This window comes from Callionymus lyra, chromosome 12 (assembly GCF_982586985.1).
Source record: "Callionymus lyra chromosome 12, fCalLyr1.hap1.1, whole genome shotgun sequence".
Taxonomy (NCBI): Eukaryota; Metazoa; Chordata; class Actinopteri; order Syngnathiformes; family Callionymidae; genus Callionymus; species Callionymus lyra.
In genome coordinates this window covers 25,247,485-25,268,452 of record NC_141829.1, presented here as the reverse complement: position 1 = coordinate 25,268,452, position 20,968 = coordinate 25,247,485, and the positions used below count along the sequence as shown (strand labels likewise).

The window sequence follows — 20,968 nt, the reverse complement described above, 5'->3', positions numbered from 1 at the left end:
GCGCGCGAGCAGATTCATGCAATAATAACCCTTCAGAGCTTGATCTTCTCGACAACATGACGGTTCGTCTCTCGCGGATCCAACTGGCTCTGTTCTTTATTCTGCTGTGTCCGGTGAACATCATCGGGCTGTGGTGGTAAGTCCCGCTGGTCCAAACCCAAATCTCGACTCTGTATTTGCGTATTTATTGACATATGTACTGATCAACCCCTTTGACACACGTGTAAAACACTTCATCAGTTACACACTCCACTGTTTTGTGTGTACTTTTGGGAGTGTGTGAGTGTATAGCCCGCAGTGGAACAGACTGGTGAAGGTGGAGTTGTGTGTCTGTGCGTGTGTGTGTGTGTGTTTAAGGGGGGTTCAGGGTCAGGAATGTCAGGTGGCCCTCTGGGCACATGGATATGTCATCATAAAACAATCCATACTGGCTGAGATGTGTGACAGACGGCCTGCAGATATGCTGATAACATTTTTTTGTCCTCGTGTGCGTCCATCTGTCTGTCTGACGTTTATGAGCAGAAGTCTCTCTCTCCGCTGCTCTCACATGTCTTCAGGGTTGAATGTGGAGCTTTGTTGTCATCGCTCTTCTGGAGAATCCTCCCACTGTTCATTCAGTCAAGTTCAGTGTGGGCTGTTGTGTCCAGGCCGGCTCTGGACTGTCCTGGTTTGACTGAAGTCTCCAATGGCCGAGACACAGAGCTGCAGATCCTGACCACGACGCAAGAAATTATCTATATATTGAATAAACGGTGACGACACGAACATTTCAAACTCAAGTTTACAGTCAAGAGGAATATGAGTCATTATTTAAAAGTTCTCTTGAGTATTACTCAAATATATTAACACAATTTCCTGTGGCCAACCATTTACTGTAAATCTAAAACTCTCAATAACTTTCTCAAGTCAATGTAATATATTCGTGTTCCTGCCTTTAAAAAAAAAAAAATGTTTACGCCTTTACGCCTGGTGATTTCTCATTACGTCACGTGAACTTACGTACATTTGCGTACGTGCGTCAATACACGCAAAATCAACGTTAACAACAGTGATAAACTATTCACAAGAGTAAATTGAATCTACGAAAAAACATGAAAGACAACAGTTACAGTATATTTACACAATTAAAGACGTTTTTAAGAGTACGTGGATGCGAGATTTCGACTGTTGATCAGTTACAATTCTGCGACTCACCGTGAGAAGTACACATTCTAGGAAGTGCAAAAAAAGATTTTTTTTTATAAAATATAAATATTATATATATATATATATATATATATATATATATATATATATATATATATATATATATATATATATATATATATATATTAATGCAATCTTAATGAACTCCCAAAGAAACAATAAAACAAACAAACGAATGAGTCTCGAATACTGACCAGATCCAGTAGCAGATATGTATAAAGAGGAAAAACTAATTTAATTTGTTATTTGACCTATTTTGACCCGATTTATTAAATACAAGTATGTAGGTAAATAAGTAATAGTTATTTGTAAAGCGCCTTTCTAGACTAGGGTCACAAAGGGCATTAACAATAAAAAACAATACACAGTTAAAATATATACTTTAAAAGGCCAAGACACAAAAGACAAACACAGGAGTCCCAGAAAACCATGTAAAAGCCTGCACAAACGAGAATGTCTTAAGATGTTTCTTGAAGCAGTCAGTACAATAGAAACATATTTTATTATTATTATAATAGTATATATATATATATATATATATATATATATATATATATATATATATATATATATATATATATATATATATATATATATATATATATATATATATATATATTCTATTTTAACCGAAAAATTGTAATGTTCAAAAATATTCTAAACTTTATGCCATTGAATCAATAATTCAGCCTGTAAAATGATCTATAAAATGTAAAATACTAAGATACATATAAGGGAGGTGAAAAAAAAAAAGTACGCCTCTGAAAATCATCCAATCGAGATCAGCGTCCAGCGTTTGGTTCCACACAACCGGATAGGTCATTGTACATATTTTACCATTTATTTTTCGGCATTCCACACAATAATATAAACCATACAGTGCCACCGAAATGCACTTGTTTGTGCAGTACAGTATTTGCGCCCGCAGGTGGCAACAGCGGGCGAGACGCGCGCATTGCAATCAACCTAAATGAGCCGTAGAAGAAGACTGTCGTCATTCAAACAAAAAGCGCACAGATAGATCGATCTTTAAAAACAAAATCTAATTTAAACAGCTCGTGGACCCGATCTCATCTGATACAGAAATTCTTTATTTAGTACATAGTAGTTATGCAACTTAGCTAGTTTTGATGTAGTTATATATTTGCTTATGTGAAATCGTTCTCCGTTTTTCTTATTCTGAAGCACGATTTAAATACTGCAGTGGAAAAAGCACCTTTGTTTAAGGCAAACACTTTGATTATTGTTTATCACGTTTAAAAAGACGTTAAAAGTATTTAGAACATATCAAAAAGTGGATACTGGTGTCAAGCTTCAAAGTTTAGTGTCACACAACTACACATATACACTCTTCTCAAACAAAATAATATACTGTATAAAACTTTAAAAATTCAACTTGGTTGTGGAAATCTGGTTTGTGAATTAACTTTTAGTCCATTATTTTCTTGGCTCCTCAAACCTGCTTTTATTGACTTTGGTCATATTGAATCAAAGGTGTAAGTCAAAGGTTATTGTTGTGTAAAAGTAGCCTCCATCTGTACAAAACAAAACTACAAAACAAAAAGTACAAATTCATTTTCTTAATTTCTTTCTACAAATAAATGAAAGAAGTGTCATTAGGCTGCAAATGAAGGTTGAAAAAGAAAAAGCTCAAACAATCCCATCCTCTGTCTCCGTGCGTGCGTTTCCAATAAAGCTTCAGAGGATTAAAGAGATCAACACAACGAAACCGGCAACTTCCTTCTCATCCTCACTGACACGCGTTGTCATCTTTTGTCACTCACTCATTCTGTTTCTCTCTCACACACTTGGACGGCGGAGCGGCCCGGCCGGGCACCACACCTGTGGCCTCGGGACAATGATGCTCTCTGTTGAAAGTTGCTGGACATACCAGCCGGCCGCGTCTCTTTTCACTCCCCCTCGGCCCGCTATCTCTGCTGGTCTAAAGCCACGCTGAAGGAAAATACCTATATAGATATGTTGTCGCGAAAGGATGTGGGAGGGCGGCGGAGAGAGAATGAAATGTTGGAGATAGCTGTCCTTTCAAAGCCTCCACTGATTAGGTAGCTCTAATCATTTGGCCTGAGAGCACAGAGGAAGAAGAATGTCTTCGCTCTCTTTTACTGCTTTTGACTGCTGCTTCGCTGGGCCAACTTGCATTTGTGTGTTTGTGTGCGTGACTGTCGCTGCCTCCTTTGCTAACAGAATGTCAAGAGTCGGCCACAGGTGCACGCACACACAAACACAAACGCACACACAAACACAAACTTTACTGGTTTGTGTTTGTCCAGATCCATCTGAGTTCACCCCAGCTAATCGTTTAAACATGTACTTAACAAACATTCTGGTACAGTCATACATTTACTGTAACCCCCACACACACACACCTACACACGCAGACACACACAGACACACACAGACGCACACAGATCTTATCTCGTCTGCTCCACTCTCGGTTGGAAAAGCAGGAAAAGCTGTTTAATCAGCAGCAGGAGATGAGTACAGATAAAGGTAAAATGACGATGTGGGTTTGGCATAAGGCGGGGATTTGGATTGTGTGTTGATCCATGTGTGTGTCTGGAGTCGCAGAGTCAGGCAAACATGTCTTGATGAAGATGTGAAACTGCAAGAGAGACTATAGATGATGATGGTTGGGTTCTGAAGATTGTATCATTCTCTTCTTTTGTGTTTTCCTGAGCAGAGGTTGCTCTAGCTGAAGCATTGAGACTTCTAAAGAGAGTTCAATTAGATTTAAATTCTCCACATGTTTTCACATTTGTAGATTCAATAATTCTTATCACCTATTAATTAGTTCAATGTTTTTTTTAATTTACTCTAACAGATGCGTCCACAAATAATGCCAGATATAGAAGGATGTGCTACTCTGAGTCTCAGCTGCTTAATCCTCACTCGGCTTATTTCAAGGGGTTCAAAGTAGTATTGGACCCCAGAGCAGCACTGTCATGTTACCTTCAGTAAAATGATCCATATATGAACCAGAGAAAATAAATCCTGGCTCATGTGCTTTGATTTGATGGATTTTTGCCAGTGACTCAGCTCTGTTTGGTCATTGCATTAACCATGCATGTCTCTTAAAACAACGGTTCAAGTTTTTCACTCTGATAGTACAAACTTGAAAAACTGTTTAATTCCTGTTCCGGTCGAGTCAGTTTTATCTGATCAACTTATTCTCTTTAATATTGATTAATGTAGTTTCTCTTTTAAATAGAAGGTATTGTTCATATTGAAGGTGACTTGAAAGTTGTGATGTTAATTTATGTAATCCGTTGATAAGTAGTAATTACTTTGGGGAGATCTTGACCTTTTTCCAATTGTTATACATATACGTATACTTTAGAGTTTAACTCTAAAGTATATATGTATGAAAAAATATATCTATGCAACTAGATGAGAAATATACATTTTTGCTTAGTTCTTATTTTTAACCACTTCCAGGTCAGAATTGAACAACCAGAGTTCAGAATGTTCACGCCAGAACGAAGTGACAGTTTCTCATCACGTTGACCAACATTTGGAACATATTAACTAAACTAGATTCCCCAAAATGTACGTATATGAACAATTATATATAAAATTATGATTTGTTTTAGTTGAATTACCTCTTAAATGATTCATTGGAAGTAAATCTTAAATTTGAGATAAAAAAAACCTCCCACACCAAACCCCCAAGTAATTTTGTTACTTCAAATATTTCCTCACCATATAGAGTTTGAAAGCTGTATATGTGTGACTTTCCACTTTAAGATTATGCTTATAGTCCACCATGAATAATGTGGTTTAAGTTTGTTAATTCTAGAGATATTTGCAGAGGTGGTACAGATGTGAGTCTAAGGATCAACAAATCATTCTCTGGACTGTAGCGTGGTAACGCCTGCTGATGTACAGGGCGTGTTTGTTTGTATGGACGTACAGTATATAACGTCTTATCTTAACCTTCTTCTCTCGCTGAAAACACATCAGAGTCAGTTCATCATGAGTAGATATGAAGTCTTTTATGTGGTCCATTAGAATCAAGTAGTGACTAATAATAGGAACGAGTTCGGAGACACAGTATCAGTGTTCACAGTAGAGCACTTCAGTGTCTCTGAGCTGCTCGTCTGGAAGAAGAAACTTAAGATACAAAACTGTATCAGTTATGTTTCTTAGCGATGCAGATGAATTAAGATTACTATCGTCAACATCAGCATCAACCAGTAACCATGAAAACTACATGCTGCTTTTCGACCGAGGTTCAAGTAGTGACGCTCAGGGGCCACATGACACGAGCTCTTCAACATTTGTTTTTAAGTCTCAGATGTATTTATTATTAGCCATGATATCAGTGATCAACACATTTCTGATCAGAGCTGAAAGTTGACTCACTGATCTTCATCATCTCACTTGTTCTAATCTTCCTCACAATGTTCTTCTGCCGACTGCACCTTTTCTCTCTGGAGCGTATCATGCCTCTCTTCATCTCAGCATACTTGAGGGATTAGGGAGGATGAAATTCACTCATTCAGTGGCTCTTCTGACATGAAAAAAGGTTCCATACAGTTTATCTACCACAGTGTGAGTTCTTGATGAAACTTGATACCCTCTTGATGTTTGATCCAACCTGCTGTGAGGAAACTCAATTCTTTATCACCCAAAATACCCCCTTCCATAATGTCAGCAAAGAAACTGATGAAATGTTTACAGTGGAAAAGTCAAATAACTTTGTGTTTTCAGGCCTCTTGTTTACACAACCACAGTTTTTTTTAAATGGTTGAATTGAGCATTTCGAAAAATGAACATTTCTTAAGTTATTTCTTTAGCGTTTTCTGTTGTTTTTTTCAACTAAATCAAATTATTTATTTATTGAGAGGTTTAAGTTATTTTGATTAAGTAATTTAAATCAATTTCTTTATATATAAAATTTAAATTATTTTAAAGTATAATATGTATAACATTTAGGATAATTCAAATAATTAAAAACACATTTCCTAAATTTTATAATTTTTAATTATTAGCTTTTTAAATACCTTATAATAGTGCCACCAGACAATACTAAAGTTAACCAAAATACTTGATTGAGTGCAGATGACAAATAATGTAATCGTGGTTGCCTGTGCTTGAAAAAAAAACCAACAACATTTAAATAAAAAGAGTTTCAAAATTTGCATTATTAAATTCAACCATTCAATATTCTTTTTTCACTTAAATACTTCCGTAGCCAGTTACTTTAGATCAATTTAAAGGGCAAATTATGTGTTGATTTAAGTGTTTCTTAAATTGATCTTGAACCTCTATATTACTCATCAGTATGTGTCTATTTGTACAAAACTTTTTCTTTTAATTGAAACATTTACATTAGAAAATGTGCTTAAGCCCCGCCCACTGAAAACGCTAAGTTTTTCTTTGGATGAAAATTTGGTTTAGCCCCACCACGCCCACCCTGCTGTGATTGGGCAAACATTTGGGTTTATCACCGAGTGTTATTTCATTTTGGAGAGGAAGACTTCAACATTTGAAACATGTGAGTCAGTCAGGAGAGTAACATTTGACATAAGTTGACCTTGACAAGCGTCAATCAACTGGTTCCATCTCTACCACATATATTTGCATTTTCTCCTGCTGAATTGTAGCCTTAATGTATCAAAATACAGTAAACATAAGATAATCTGTAGTCGAGTACAAGTACAAAGTACCAACAACATTTTTATAACATAAACAACTTTATTAACTTCACTTTGGTAACAAGATATTTGTATTTTGTATTTTTACTCTCAACCTTAATGGTTTCATCTTTTTATGGTCCAAGAGAGATCAAACAAATCAGGTGGATTAAGAGGGGTAGAGATGAGCGAGAGGAAGTGGCGGGAGAAGAGGAGTCAGGAATGCAGAAGAAAGGAAGAATAAGGAGATGAATAAGGAAGTGAGAGCAGGAACAGAGGAACCTTCAACTGTGGCCGCTGTAAAAATTCTCACTGAATGACTCTTGGTTTACTGGAGTAACGTATCTGTCGTGGTGAAGAGCTGAGCCGAAAGATGACTTCTCTTCTCTCACCTATGATCATAAACCTTGTGATCTAGAGAAGAAGATTCTGGCCAAAATGACTTCTGAGAATCTCAAAGTACAATCTCCGCCTTCAGGTGGCTCTGATACTTTTTCTTTGGTATGCCTTCTAGACATCTGGCTCTGGAGCTGTTCCAGGCGTGTCCAACTGGGAAGATCTCTGTGTTTTCCAGATGAGCTGGAAGAGGTTTCTGGAGAAAGGAAAGTCCGAACCTCTTTGCTCCTGCTGTGAATATCAATAGTTGATGGTTTAGATCCTTGGTAGATGGATGAACACGAACAAGTGATCATGCAACTTTTTTTCTGGAATCGCACAGTCACATCAGTGATGTCATTGTTCTAAGTTGCATACAGATCTTTCGAAAACACACAAACACTAATTTATAGCTCCAGAAAAATTTGGAACATATTGAAATCTAACATGGATGTTCTCTCGTCACATTTCAAGTCGCCTTTCCTCCGCTCCAGTAAACGTTTGCTAAGAGGGTATCCAGTTTCCATAGCTGTTGTTCAGTGTTTATTTGTGAGATTAGCTGAACAAAATGTTTACTTGCCTGGTCTCTGTGTTTGTGCCGCGTGATTGTTGCACAAATAACACGAGTGCACCGTCGTCCAAACAGCTCAGGGGTATTGAAACAACACGACAGGAGAGAGAAGCTAACCAAGACAACATGGAATCATCTGGAAGGTCAAACAGAGGTCCTAACAGGTTGAATACCTTTGAAGACGCACAGTGGTGTTTTCGCCAGGGAAAACCTAAGATCCAGGTGTTGCACCGTCTCATATGATAAATATTTTAACTTATCAATAAACCACTGTGTTTTCTGGAGTGTGGGAGGAAACCAGAGTTCCCAGAGTAAAATTCAAACACCACAAAGACAGAAAACAGTTTGACTCCAACTCACTTTGTGGGATTCAAACTTAAAATCCAAAGTTAAATGTTTTAACTTTACTCTTCAGTCCAACACGTGATGATAAGACAAAGACTGGATTGATCTGGTGTCATGGTTTGAAGAATGGCGTCAAAAGTGATATAAAGAAAAATGTTGAGCACATCTTGACGCTCCTCCAACGTGCAGCATCTGTGAAGAATCCTCTTCATCACTTTAGTGGACTGATCTCCAAAGAAGGAGAGACTCCGGGCTCGTTTCATGTTTGGGTAAATCTTCAGCTCACCTCAGCTGACTTTCATCACGCCGAGTTTCAAGACCACCGTCCAGGAGGATTACCGAGCGTCACTCATCCGCGAGGGCGATGTTTTTTCATTGAAGATATGTGCTCGTCTCTCCTGCCATATTTGATGTTGCTCCTGCCGTCTTTCCTGAAAATTAATCCCGGAAGAAGGATAAAAGCAACAGGAAGTCCGGACAGCCGGACAGCAACGATGATCATTGTTCTGTAGCTGATGTAGAGAAGAGTTGACCTGCAACAATATGCTTTATTACCTCGGACAAGAAGCTTTGTCTGATCCACTATCATGCAAACTAACTCACAGCAGACTTGAGCAAAACAAAACAGACTTCTATGAGGTTGGAGGAACACATGATGAAAGTATAATAAACGATGATAGTGTATTCTGGGAGTTTCATCTGGATCCAAGATTCATCTGAAGATCTATTACTCGCCTATTGCCGCCTGCTGTTCAGTTGCTCTCAGTGCTATCCGTCATATTTCAAATGCCAAAAATACTACACTATGAGTAACTTATTTGCTGTTTATCATCAAATGTCTTTGCCAAGCAATGTTATCTCTAAATGTAGTAACAAAAAAAAAGTTTTTCAAATTTGTGTGTAAAACTGATAGAAACATCTGTTCCATGTTTAAAGACACTGCAAATGTGGAACAAATTACATAAGTATACTTTGTTTTCATGTCCAATATGAGGACCAATTTAGCCGACTAAACGTAGGGAATTATGCTCATCTTCTTCATCAATACTATTTGTCTTATTCTCCACTGGTCTACCGCAGACCTTGAGCGCAATGATGTGGCAAAATTGTTAAAAAAAACCCCCCAAAAAACATCACTGCACTATGCTTAGACAGCAAGAAAAATAGGAAAAGAGACCAGATGGTTGTCCCTTGAAACAGAACGTTTTTTCAGTAATCAATGACATTTTTTTCTCACTTTGAAAGTGTTGCATTTATTGTTTATTATTTAAATGTTTTATTAGGGGCGTACAGTCGCGCAGTGCCTAGCAAGAAAGTTGTCGGTTGGCTTACAGGTAGAGAGGTAGCCAACTTTTGACATTTCTTTGTAGAGTTTGTATGTTCTCCCTGTGTTGCGTGGGTTTACTCCGGGATCTCCGGTTTCCTCCCACAGTCCAACAACATACAGAGGTTGATTGGGAAAATTGTCCTGAGGTATGAGTATGTGTGTGAATGGTTGTGTTTTGTGTGTCTGTGTTTAAGAGAGAAAACTGATTTATGTGACTATTATTTCCACTTTGTTTGAGTAAAAAAGTCTGTTTTATCTGGCTTTGGTAAGGCTATTTTCAATATCCTCTCATCACCTTCTTATGTGACACTGACTGTGTCTGTCTCTTCGCAGGGCGGTGGGCAGTCCTCTGGTGATGGACCCCAACAGCATCTGCAGGAAGGCGAAGCGTCTGGTGGGGAAGCACGCTGAGCTCTGCCAGACTCAGCCGGAGATCGTGAGCGAGGTTGCGAAAGGAGCTAGGCTCGGAGTCAGGGAGTGTCAGTACCAGTTCAGGTACCGCCGCTGGAACTGCACCAGTCACAACAAGTACTTTGGCAAAATCCTGCAACAAGGTGAGTGAGAGACAACTGCAGGGGGCACTAACCTCACCTGTCCAACCCTGCCCAGCATCCGTGGAGGTTCAAGGTGTTTCTCTTGGGCAACATCTGAACCTTGACCTGCAGCTAACCTGAGGTCAAACCTGACAGTCTAATGGTCGCTCAGACAAGGACTGCCGTTGTTGCTCTGGTCTCACACTTGACTGAGTCTCCTCATCACCAGACTCTTTCTTCTCAACATCTCAAAGATCTCAGAGCATCTTTGATCTGCTGCTGTAATTACGGAGCTGCTTCTTCTCTCGTGTGATCAGTCATAGAAACACTCTTCTGGAGGGACAACACAGAACAAACTAGGGTTTGTGAGTCACTTCATGAACGTAAGGCCGAGACGGTGGATGTCTGTGAATTGATTCATGATGATGGCCCCAATCTGAAAAATACATTTACAATTAAAAAAGAAACTAGGTATTTCGTTTTTCTCAGATACTCCCTATTTGAGTGACTTTGCTACTTTTTTACTTTCTCTTCCGGCAACACTGGGCTACTTCCGGTTGAGCAAAGTTTGGCTACTTCATCTTAAAGTGACACTCAGTTACTTTATGTGCACCTGACACTTAACTCCTTCCTGTTTGACCAACAGTGTTCTACTTCTTGTTCAGGTGACAGTCAATTACTTCCTGTTAAGCGGGCAGTCAGCTTCCTTTTTGAGCGACACTATGGCTGTGTCCCAAATCGCGCACTTCTTATTTTGGTGCACAAGAGTGTCCCAATTAGCAGTGTGCGAAAATGTAGTGCGCAATGAGCACTCAATTGGCCAGCAAATTGAGTGTGTATCGATGGACACTTCCCACCCTCAGCGACCGCCATCTAGTGGCATAGATGACACTAAACAGAATATACGTCACTGATGCGTCTTCGGAGCAGATGCTGGCGTAAATGTCTCAAGAAAACACAATTTTACCACAAGAACAAGAATAGCACAATGAAACAAAACTTAATAAATTGTTTCAATTGTCAAAAGTGCTGTCAAGTGTCAGTGATAGTGTTCCAACTTCCGGTTTCGATGAGCATTAAAGAGTAGTAGAAGAAGAAGCTGTCGGGTCATTTCCGGCAAGTGTGTAGCGACAGTGTTTGTTTTGAGACAGTACTATCTTCATGTGTACTTTCAACCAGTGCACTTGGAGAAGTGCACAATTTGGGGCACAGCCTATGCTACTTCTAACTGGGCAGAAACCCAATCACTTCCTGTTCCACAAAAATTTCGCTACTTCTTTAAATAAAAATAATACATTTTGCTTCTAAAATTTACTTATATAGATCTTTCCTTTAATAGTCCCACAAGTGGAAATCTTAGACTACAAATTCAAACTACAAGTAGTTTCTAGTTTCAGATTCTTGCTTTATGATTTCCTGTATTTTCATATAATATAATTAATTTCTCTCCTGTAAGAAATATATTTATTTAAGAACAGCAAAGAGGGAAAACATGAATAAATAAAATAGAATCCCGTCCGGCTCTTGAGCAGAATAATTGTAACGTCGAGCCGGCGTCTCCTTGCAGAGCCAAACTGGCTCTTCTCTTTTCTGATGAGTTCTCTGAAGTGCAGAATGTTCGCAATTATGAACGCGAAAGCAGCCAAGAGTCGTGGTGGACTGTTCAGTTTACTCTGTGAGTTTCCAGACTTCAGTTTTGTAATTACAAAAAAAAAAAGGGTTAAACATGCACACAAGCAGACACACTTAACCTTCTCTGTCTCTGAGTTTGCAAAAATATCTCGGGGCTATCTCTGCCATCTACTCAAACCACACTGCACAGCTCAGAACGGGATTTTCTCTTGTCAGCGCGCCAACATGTGTGAGTAAGAACCGCGGAGCAGCATGTCGGCGCACTAATGGGACCCAGTGAAGTAATGGTGCACTTGTGATAATAATATCAATAAACTTGACGTGATGACAACAATAAAAGAAACAACTTCACCACTGTTGTTATCTTTAGCTCCGTCGCGTCGACCTCAGAGGTGAGAGTTCACCTGAGAGCTCATGGCTGCGGTTGATTTCACAACACCTCTGAACCGCTGCCACTTCACACCTCCGATGTGAGAAATGTAAATTGGCGAGCGTGTCTACACAAGGACGACAACTTATTTGCGTCCTCGCTGGCACACGAAGTTTAAAGACGAGCAGGAATTTCTCAGCGTTCATTATTAATTGTCAGTTATTATCTACTTATATCAAGTCACATGGAAACCCTGGAGGAGCTGACTAGGCGGCCATTACACAAGTCGGTTCAGCTTTGATGTCTTTTGTTGAGATGTCATTCTTGATGTTCTTGACGATGAGAGAAAAGAGCTTTACAACGGCTCAAACAGCTTTTGTTGTAAAATCACAAAATCCAATATTAAAATGATCTTTTAAAGCAAACCAAACAAACCATCTATTTAACAAACCCTAACATCAATTGATCAATTGTGGCTTTACATGATTATTAAAATAGGATTAAACGACATAAACTGGTTTGAAGTGTGGAAAAAATTGTAATCTTTGTTTAAAAATGAGGTCATAGGCAGGCTATGGTATTTCATGTTCGGAACATGATGTCACTTCTTCCTTCACCTTCTTCTCCATTGCTAGAATCTTCCCAGGGAATTGCAAGATTCATGTCACACAACAAACTTAAAGCCCATTACTTAACTTAATGACATAATCTGTGGTTTACCTCAAAATGTCTTTCTCGGTTTCTCATTTGAAAACTAGTGATGGGCTGATGAAGCTTTAAGAAACAGTGTCATTCTTTGTAAAGCTCGCTAGATGGCACTGTTTACTTATCATATTTGCTTTTGAAGAACTATTTTTAACCTAGTGTGAGGACACTGCTTTATGAAGCTTTATCAGTCTATCATTGAAACAATGCATTACACATGCCAAGTCTGTGTGTAGCGTTGTAAGGCTCCCACAACAAGCAAGAAGACAATATGGCGTGTCATGAAGCAGCATGAAGTAAGCAACACAAGCTTATCTTGATGAACTAAAAATAGCGCCCAGAAGCATTATCAGGTATTTAAATCAATGGTCACTTCTGCTGGGGTTCTTGCCGAAGGTCGCAAGTGTAGCACTGATTCCTGCAGCTCCTCTGTGGAATTAGAAGCAGACGTCGACAGGCCCAGACACCCGCCACAGCGGAGAATTTGTATGGAATTCATGTCTGCAAGGAAAATATGAACCGTGGAACCTCTAATCATCTATTTTTAATAGCTTCTCTTGAGCACGATGTCACTCTGACACTTGTCATTGTCTGCAGTTTTTCCTTACAGGCTTTCATTGTTTGCCTTCTTATAGACATGGACCACGGTCACATGACAGCTCAGAAAATAGATATATATATTTTTCTTAGACGTTCTAAATAAACATCATTCAGTACAGCTGTGATGAAAATCCCATGTGACAATTAAACAATCAGGTGGAAAAAAACGCTTTAGTACCACTTACTAATAAGGATATAACATCCCTCCTGAAAACCAAGATAACTCGCCTTCATGTGAAACGTATGACAACAACTTCCAAGATTCAAGAAATGTTTTGGCTCGCAAAAACTGATGTTGAAATCTTCCTCTCCAAGATGCAGTAAGTTCCTCATCATGACCATGTTTTGAAGTTATTACTTTATAAAGTTCTGAAATCTCGAAGAACAAGAGGTTACGAGAGCGGAGATCATTAAGACATAATAATGGGCATCAAACCCAGCAGCAAGAACGCACTGAGTCTTTGTTCATACACGTCCCTTGGTGGCGAAGACTTCCAGTATTTATGACACTAAGTGAAAAACCTTGATGCTTGACTAATCACAGCACAGACACATACCGATGAGTACAATAGAGTCCAAGATCAATTTAAGAAACACTTAATCCAACACATTACTTCCTTTAACCACTCCTTACACTCCATACAGTTTCTTCAGTAATACAGTCTTAACACTAAAACTTGCGACGATAGATAATATAAAAGTTTAATCCATGAATGCATTTCTGAATGACCTGACAACAGGCATGTCTGACTGTATGACCATCACATGATGAGGCTAATTTCTATGCTCGAGACAATATTCTTACACACTCACACACACATGAATCCGGAGGTGTCTCACGATGCAGGCGTGCACAGCTGGTATTGATATCACGACTAGTACTAGTGTGCAGCTCTCGTCGCACGCCACCCCCCCTGAATCTGTGTGTCTTACCAACTAATGAGTCCCATTCCCTGATCATGTGATCTGAGCTGGCAGCGGTGGCGACTGCACATAAAAAAACACGCCTGAATTCTCCTCTCACTGACCCAGCAGATCCACAACTTGGTTTTTCCCTTTGAACTTCAGATTAAAAGCTGGACGTCTCTTATCATTTCTGGGTCTGTACGAGGGGAAACGCTCAGATCCTCGCAGCTGATTGGTCACCGGCTCGTCAATAACACGTCTGTTTTTGTCGTGAGACTGAAGCAGAAAGCAGATATTCGCTTTTATTGAGCCATTCTCTGGGAATGACTCCCCGACACTCATGGAGGCCACATGGTCGACTCAGTGAGAAGAACCTTATTAATGATGGGCCTTGAAGCTATTTTCACAATTTAAAGGGGGTAATGTAGACGTTCGAGTGTGGTTCCTCACGACAGCTCAGATTTGGGCTCACACGATCTTGACAATGAAGGAAAAAGGCAGAGAAACATCAAGACTGAATTTCTATTGGAGTTTAAAGACAAACTGAATGGACAGACCTGAACGATTGTGAGGTTCACTGTAGTCACCAGTTACAAGTATCACAAAACTAACTGCGATAATTGAGAAATTGTTCACAAGCAGAAGGTAGACAACTGGGTTGTGTTTCAAATTGTTTTACTACATACTTTAATTACATTGTAGGAACTTTTTTTTTTTTACGTCTTTCATGACCTTCTTAAAAAGAAAAAAAATATATTAGTACACTATATATCCAGGGTCATCTGAATGGACATTGAAATATATTTAATTGAACAAACATTATCTTTAAGCTTATGTTTTTAATATAAAGATGTAGCTTCACTCATTCCCCCCCCCTGTATTTGTTTTTTTCAATGTATTTAATTATCTTCAAAATTCAAACTCATTTTCTACTCACACTATGTCGACCAAAGATTGGGATTATTTTCAGCAGTAAGCCGTCCTTTTTTTGAGTTATAGACCAAAACGCAAGTGCCTTCTTATGTAACAATTGGAGCTCAGGAAGTACTTTGGTTAAATACCTCAAGTGATCTAGTGTTGACAGAAGACTGGAAATGCTTGCGATATTTAAATATAGACTTGTTTTAGTTTTTCAGAAACAATTCCCTTGAATTTTGGGTGAACTAACCCTTTAACTCGGTCTTTTTGTTTAAACAAGTGACAAGAGTTCCTATTTATCTAAACTTGGGAAGTTTGGTTAAATGGATGGAACTTGAAAATGTATCCATCACATTGAGCTACCACACACAGCCAATTCACCCTCAGTATATTTATGATAGTACGTTTGTAGCAACGTTAGCTTCATCTTTGCTCAACACTGCAGTGAAGCGACTGAAGTCAACAGGTCCTGGTCAACCACCATGATATAACCTGCCACTGTGACACGGTTTATGCCAGAAGTTCAAAGATTCCTGCACCAACGCTCTAACTGATGGACAAAGACCTGACGAGCCGAGCGGGATACCGGCGCATTCTATTGACAGAATTGTTAATCTGGGCTCCAGAAATAACCGGCAGCTGTGAGCAGCGTGACAGAGAGGGAGCCATCCACTCAGCACGACAAATCCAGTGATTCAGGGATCGTATTAATGAAGCAGCAGAAAACAAACTTTTATCTGCTGCCAGCTATGTGAGGGGAGACAGGTGTCTGGATCAATGATTCTTCCACTGGTCTGTTTGACTCCATCACCCTTCTCTATGTTGCCCTCTTCAGGCAGAATTGGAGAGTATTATGAGTACAATGACCTACGTCTGAATATACGTCATGTTTTATGTTTTTATCAAAACGTGTTGTACAGAACGTGTAGGCAAAAACAAGTTGGCCATATAAAGTTTAGTGTCAGACAATTTTTCCATTATTTAATTCAGTTTCTTTCATGCTCTCCCAACCATGTTGATGATGATGATGTTAATAGCTCTATTCTCCGGACTCTTGGAATGACATACAAATCGTTGTCTGTGGACATGCCATGTCTTTCTTTGTTTTTAGTCACAACATAATAGCGTCGCCTATGGGCCTGTTCTCAGGGATTTACTGCAGATTTGTAGATGAAAAGCCAAGATGATCCAGACGACAAAATAAAATAAAATTGAATCACAGTTTACTTCAACATGAAGTCATAATGTACAAAAAACCAGACCTGGGAAAAGTCAGCCGTTGACTTGATTCATGTGGTTCTCATTATTTCCGAGTAACACTTTAATCCTGCTAATTTGGTACAAATATAAAATGTAATTGCATACACATAAATAACAATGTTTACTAGATTTTAATCTGGTTAGATTAACCTGTCTACATTCTTACTGACTTTATTTTATTTTGTACCCTTGTTACTGATGATCATATTTCTTTTTCCTCCACTCCTTCTTTCTTTTCAGTTGATGGCCCCAAACAACCGCCATAGTATATGATGGGTTCACTGAGAGGGAGTTTGATAAAGTATGGAGTTTCTAAGTTTATGTTGAGTTAGTAAATCTGAAATTGATTTGGAAGGAGTTGGAATTGGAGTTAGAAGACTAGTTGTTCTATGTTGTTTGACATATTTCGTTTAGGTCAAAACTATCATTGAGAAATATAAGTTTAGTTTTCAGTTCAAGTCCTACCACAGCAGCCACAAACACCTGCACACTTGCATGTTAACAAGTCAAATAGTTTAAATTCCTAATCATTTATATTTGATCCCCTGCAGATATCAGGGAGACGGCTTTCGTGTACGCGGTCACGGCGGCCGGCGTGACCCACGCGGTGACCCAAGCCTGCAGCATGGGAGACCTCCTGCAGTGTGGCTGCGAGGCCACCAGGAACCGAGCGGCGCCGAGACCCCCTTCGTCCTCCCCGGGGGACACGGTCAAGTGGGAGTGGGGGGGCTGCGGAGACGACGTGGAGTTTGGTTACGAGAAGTCCAAACAGTTCATGGACTCCAAGCGGAGGAGAGGCAAGAGCGACATCAGGACACTGGTGGACCTGCACAACAACGAAGCCGGACGACTGGTGAGTTCAGATGCTCCAAGAATGTTGGGCTTGGGTTCTAATCTTTCACTGTATTCTGGAAGAGCGGAGCTACAAAGGTATTACTTGTCCTGAAGAATGTTCCGTCACAACAGAAGACGTGGCCCTCGGCCGCGTTCATGTCTCGCCGAAAGCCGATATTCCGACAAGAATCGGGTTTCTTCAAACACAAAAAGCAGAGCGTGCCACACATTTCATATCTCGGAGGCAGGTCGGCTCTTAAGCTCCTCCGTCACTGCCGGAGTTGAGCTCCTCTTTGTGGCTTCGAGGAACGTCGAGTGAATTACAACCTGCGGCCTGTCAGATCCGCAATTAAGCCACTTTATAGAGGAGCGGGTGGACGTTCCTGGGGACACTCCCCCTGCTCAGTGTGACAGCCGAGGGGTCAAAGGCAGGTGGATGACGACGGAGGATTATTTCGCAATGGTAGAATTAGTGAACAAACAATTTGGAACATAAGAGCAGCGCGGCACAGGGATTGCCTCAGGTATGAGTGCACTGTGATGCGTGTAAGTGTCTGTTTGTGTGCATTCATGCGTGTGCAGGTTCTCCGTGTGTGTGTGTGAGTGTGTGTGTGTGTTTGATGGGTTAATTATGTGCAGTATAAGTGAATGATCTGTTGTCAAGGCTTGTTAGATATAGGAAGGCCAGAGGCGAGGTGAGGGGGCAGAGCAGAGCTGAATTCCTTTTCAATAGCGTCTACTTTTAAGTTATCGTGTGTGTGTGTCTGTCTCCTTGTGTCTGTCTGTGTGTGTTGGAGAGGGAAAGAAAGAAAGACAGAGAGAGAGAGAGAGAGTGTGTATGTGTCTGTCTGTCTCACTCTGTGTGTGTATATTGCTGTGTGTGTGTGTGGGTGTGCATACGGATGTGTGTGTATACATGTGTTTTGTCATTGTGTGTTTTTGAGTGAAAGTGTGCGTCTCGTTTGTGGTGTACGTGTGTGTTTACATGTGTCTTAGTATATATTTTTTCTTCGTGTCTTTGTGTGTGTTCATGGATGTTTGTCTGTGTGAGTGTACATTTGTACATGATACACATGTGAGTGTCTTTTTGTGTGTGAGTGAGAGTCAGAAGCTGTCTGCTTTTGTGTGTATGTGTGTGTGTTTGTCTGTGTGTGTGTGTTGTGCATGTGTGCATTTGTGTGTGTGTATGTCTCCATGTGTTTTCTGTGTGTGTGTTTGTGAAAGAGTCTGTGTCTGTCTACATCTGTGTGTATGTTTGTGTGTGTCTTTCTGTGTGTGTGTTCGTATGTCTCCAATTGTTTTACCAAATAGGTCTGTGTGTATGTGTGTATCCGTTAGTCTTAGATTCCTTTATTCTTCCCTTATTGAGAAAATTGTAATTTTCCCTAGAGAAAGTTTAACATTTACATATTAAAAAAAAAAAAAAATACTGTTCTAAAAAAAACAAACTGTAGTAAATAAAATCATGATAAATATAACGACAACAATAAACAGATGAACAATACAAGTGCAACACAGTATTGTGCACACCTCGTAGTTTAAGAGGAGGATCTTAAATTGTTCATTGAAAGTTTAATTGAAAAACTCTTTGACAGATGACCCCGAAGGTCATGTGAACCACAATGAGAAGTGTTAGAATGCTTCTCTCTTTTTATGTCAGTGTTCTACCTGATGAACGTCAACAATAATTTGTCTTTCAACTCTTCTTTACTCTCCCCCCTGAACCCCTTCTTACCTTCTATCCCCCCTCCAGGCAGTGAAGCTCTACATGCGGACAGAGTGCAAGTGTCACGGCCTGTCAGGCTCGTGCACGTTACGTACCTGCTGGAAGAAGATGCCTCATTTCCGGGAGGTCGGCGACCGCCTGCTGGAGCGCTTTAACGGCGCGTCCAAGGTCATGGGCGGGAACGACGGCAAGACCCTCATCCCCGTGGGCTTCAACATAAAGCCCCCGGACAAGCAGGACCTCATCTACTCCGACGAGTCTCCGGACTTCTGCGTGGCCAACAGGAAGACGGGCTCGCTCGGCACTCGCGGCCGCATGTGCAACAGCACGGCCATGGACATCAGCGGCTGCGACCTGCTGTGCTGCGAGCGAGGCTACCGGGAGGAGACGCTGATGTTTGAGGAGAACTGTCTGTGCCGCTTCCACTGGTGCTGTGTGGTCCAGTGCAAGAAGTGTCTGGTCCGGAAAGAGCTGAGTCTCTGTCACTGATGAACTCCTAAACTTGAGTCATCTTCATTGTCATCATCATCTTCATCATCCTTGTCATCGTCATCATCATCGCCCCACCAAAGAAAGAGTACGTAAAAGGACCAATGAATGTGGAAGTGTTGCGTTTTCCCTCCAGCTAGAAACCTCACATTCATTTGACTGGATTTCTGACTCCTTGGGATGTGACCTTTGACCTTCATTAACTTACCTGCTCCACTCTGATGTACGCTTGGCCGTGACAGGAATCTGCTGCTCTTTCGACATAGAGATAATTGAAGAGTACTTAGGCCCCAGGGCCATAATCTGGCCCACCAAGTCATTTCTGTGGTCCAAAAGAGTTTTGAACATCTATTTAATACTTGTTTAACGTGACCAAAAACAAGCTCAACTACATGTTGATATGAAGACCCATGATTACATTGTTGTTTTACCCGCTTTTTTTCATTAGGAAATAATCGATGTCAACAATTATAATTTGTCAATAAACAATTCATAATCAATATTTATAGTCCAACCCACAAATCAAGACTTAAAACGTTTCACACCCTGGTCGAGAGCATTCTACCAAATCGGTGTCATTTCCACTTTGTACAGGACAAAGAATATAAAAATAAGAGACTCATATTACAGTATGTAAGTGGTACTAAACCCCTGGTCCGTAATGCATTGGTTATCTGACCGCACAAAAAAAACAACATTTGTATTATCTTTGTTTTATTGATTAATACTGCCTGAAATGTGATTGTATTTTCCCTGAAGAACAATGAGCATGTGGCGCTTGACACGCAAAGACGCTAGTTTAGGTCAAGTTTACTTCAAAAAAAGAAACCTGTAAACTAGTGAAAATGAGAAAAACACAAACTCGGATACTCTACACATTAGGTTCCCATCATGTAACCAAAGTTGAATTCACTGTTGACAATCAAGAGGAAGCGTCACAGCAGTTCGAAATGTCCCTGTTTGAGACTCTGAGTTTGTGTGTCTTCCCTGTGCCTGTGTGGGATTCCTCCATCACAGTGTTCAAAACCATCAGATGTTGATTGATGACTCAAATAAAGTGTGTGCGTGAGTGGTGACCGAATGTGAGTCGGGAGCAGCAAGTGATTGAAACATGACAGTCGACGTGTGCGAGAAGTTTGATTGAATATAAAACAACAAGGAAAGTGTTGTCTTTTTTGGCAATTTACAGAAAACACCTTCCGCCATTATCTCATCCGTAAGAGGGTCTGTCACAGAGCTATTCAACTCAAATTTCCTGAGCTACTGATTTTTGTAAGGATGTCCAGCATTTGGGCTGGTCATGGCCTACGCTACTATCTCCTGTTGATGAACAGATGAAAAAAGATACACAATTGTATGAATATTTTAGCACTTATGTATTGAAATTGCAACAACTGATACATTCTTTACGGCATAAACATCATGTCCCAAAGACACACAGGCCTTCCTTGGAAATTTGATTTTTTTTTTTTACATTTTTCAGTCCGTTTGTCATTAAATCTTCTGTTTTCTGT

At 40.0% G+C, this 20,968-nt stretch overlaps 1 protein-coding gene across 1 annotated transcript; it reads left to right on the top strand.

Annotated features, from left to right (window-relative positions):
* wnt6b (wingless-type MMTV integration site family, member 6b) lies at positions 1-20,538 on the top strand. The gene is made up of 4 exons (XM_087804284.1): positions 1-136; positions 9,815-10,035; positions 16,957-17,258; positions 18,993-20,538. The coding sequence occupies exons 1-4, from the start codon at positions 57-59 to the stop codon at positions 19,452-19,454; spliced, it is 1,065 nt and encodes a 354-aa protein (XP_087660410.1). The 5' UTR covers positions 1-56; the 3' UTR covers positions 19,455-20,538.
* The last annotated feature ends 430 nt before the right edge of the window (positions 20,539-20,968 follow it).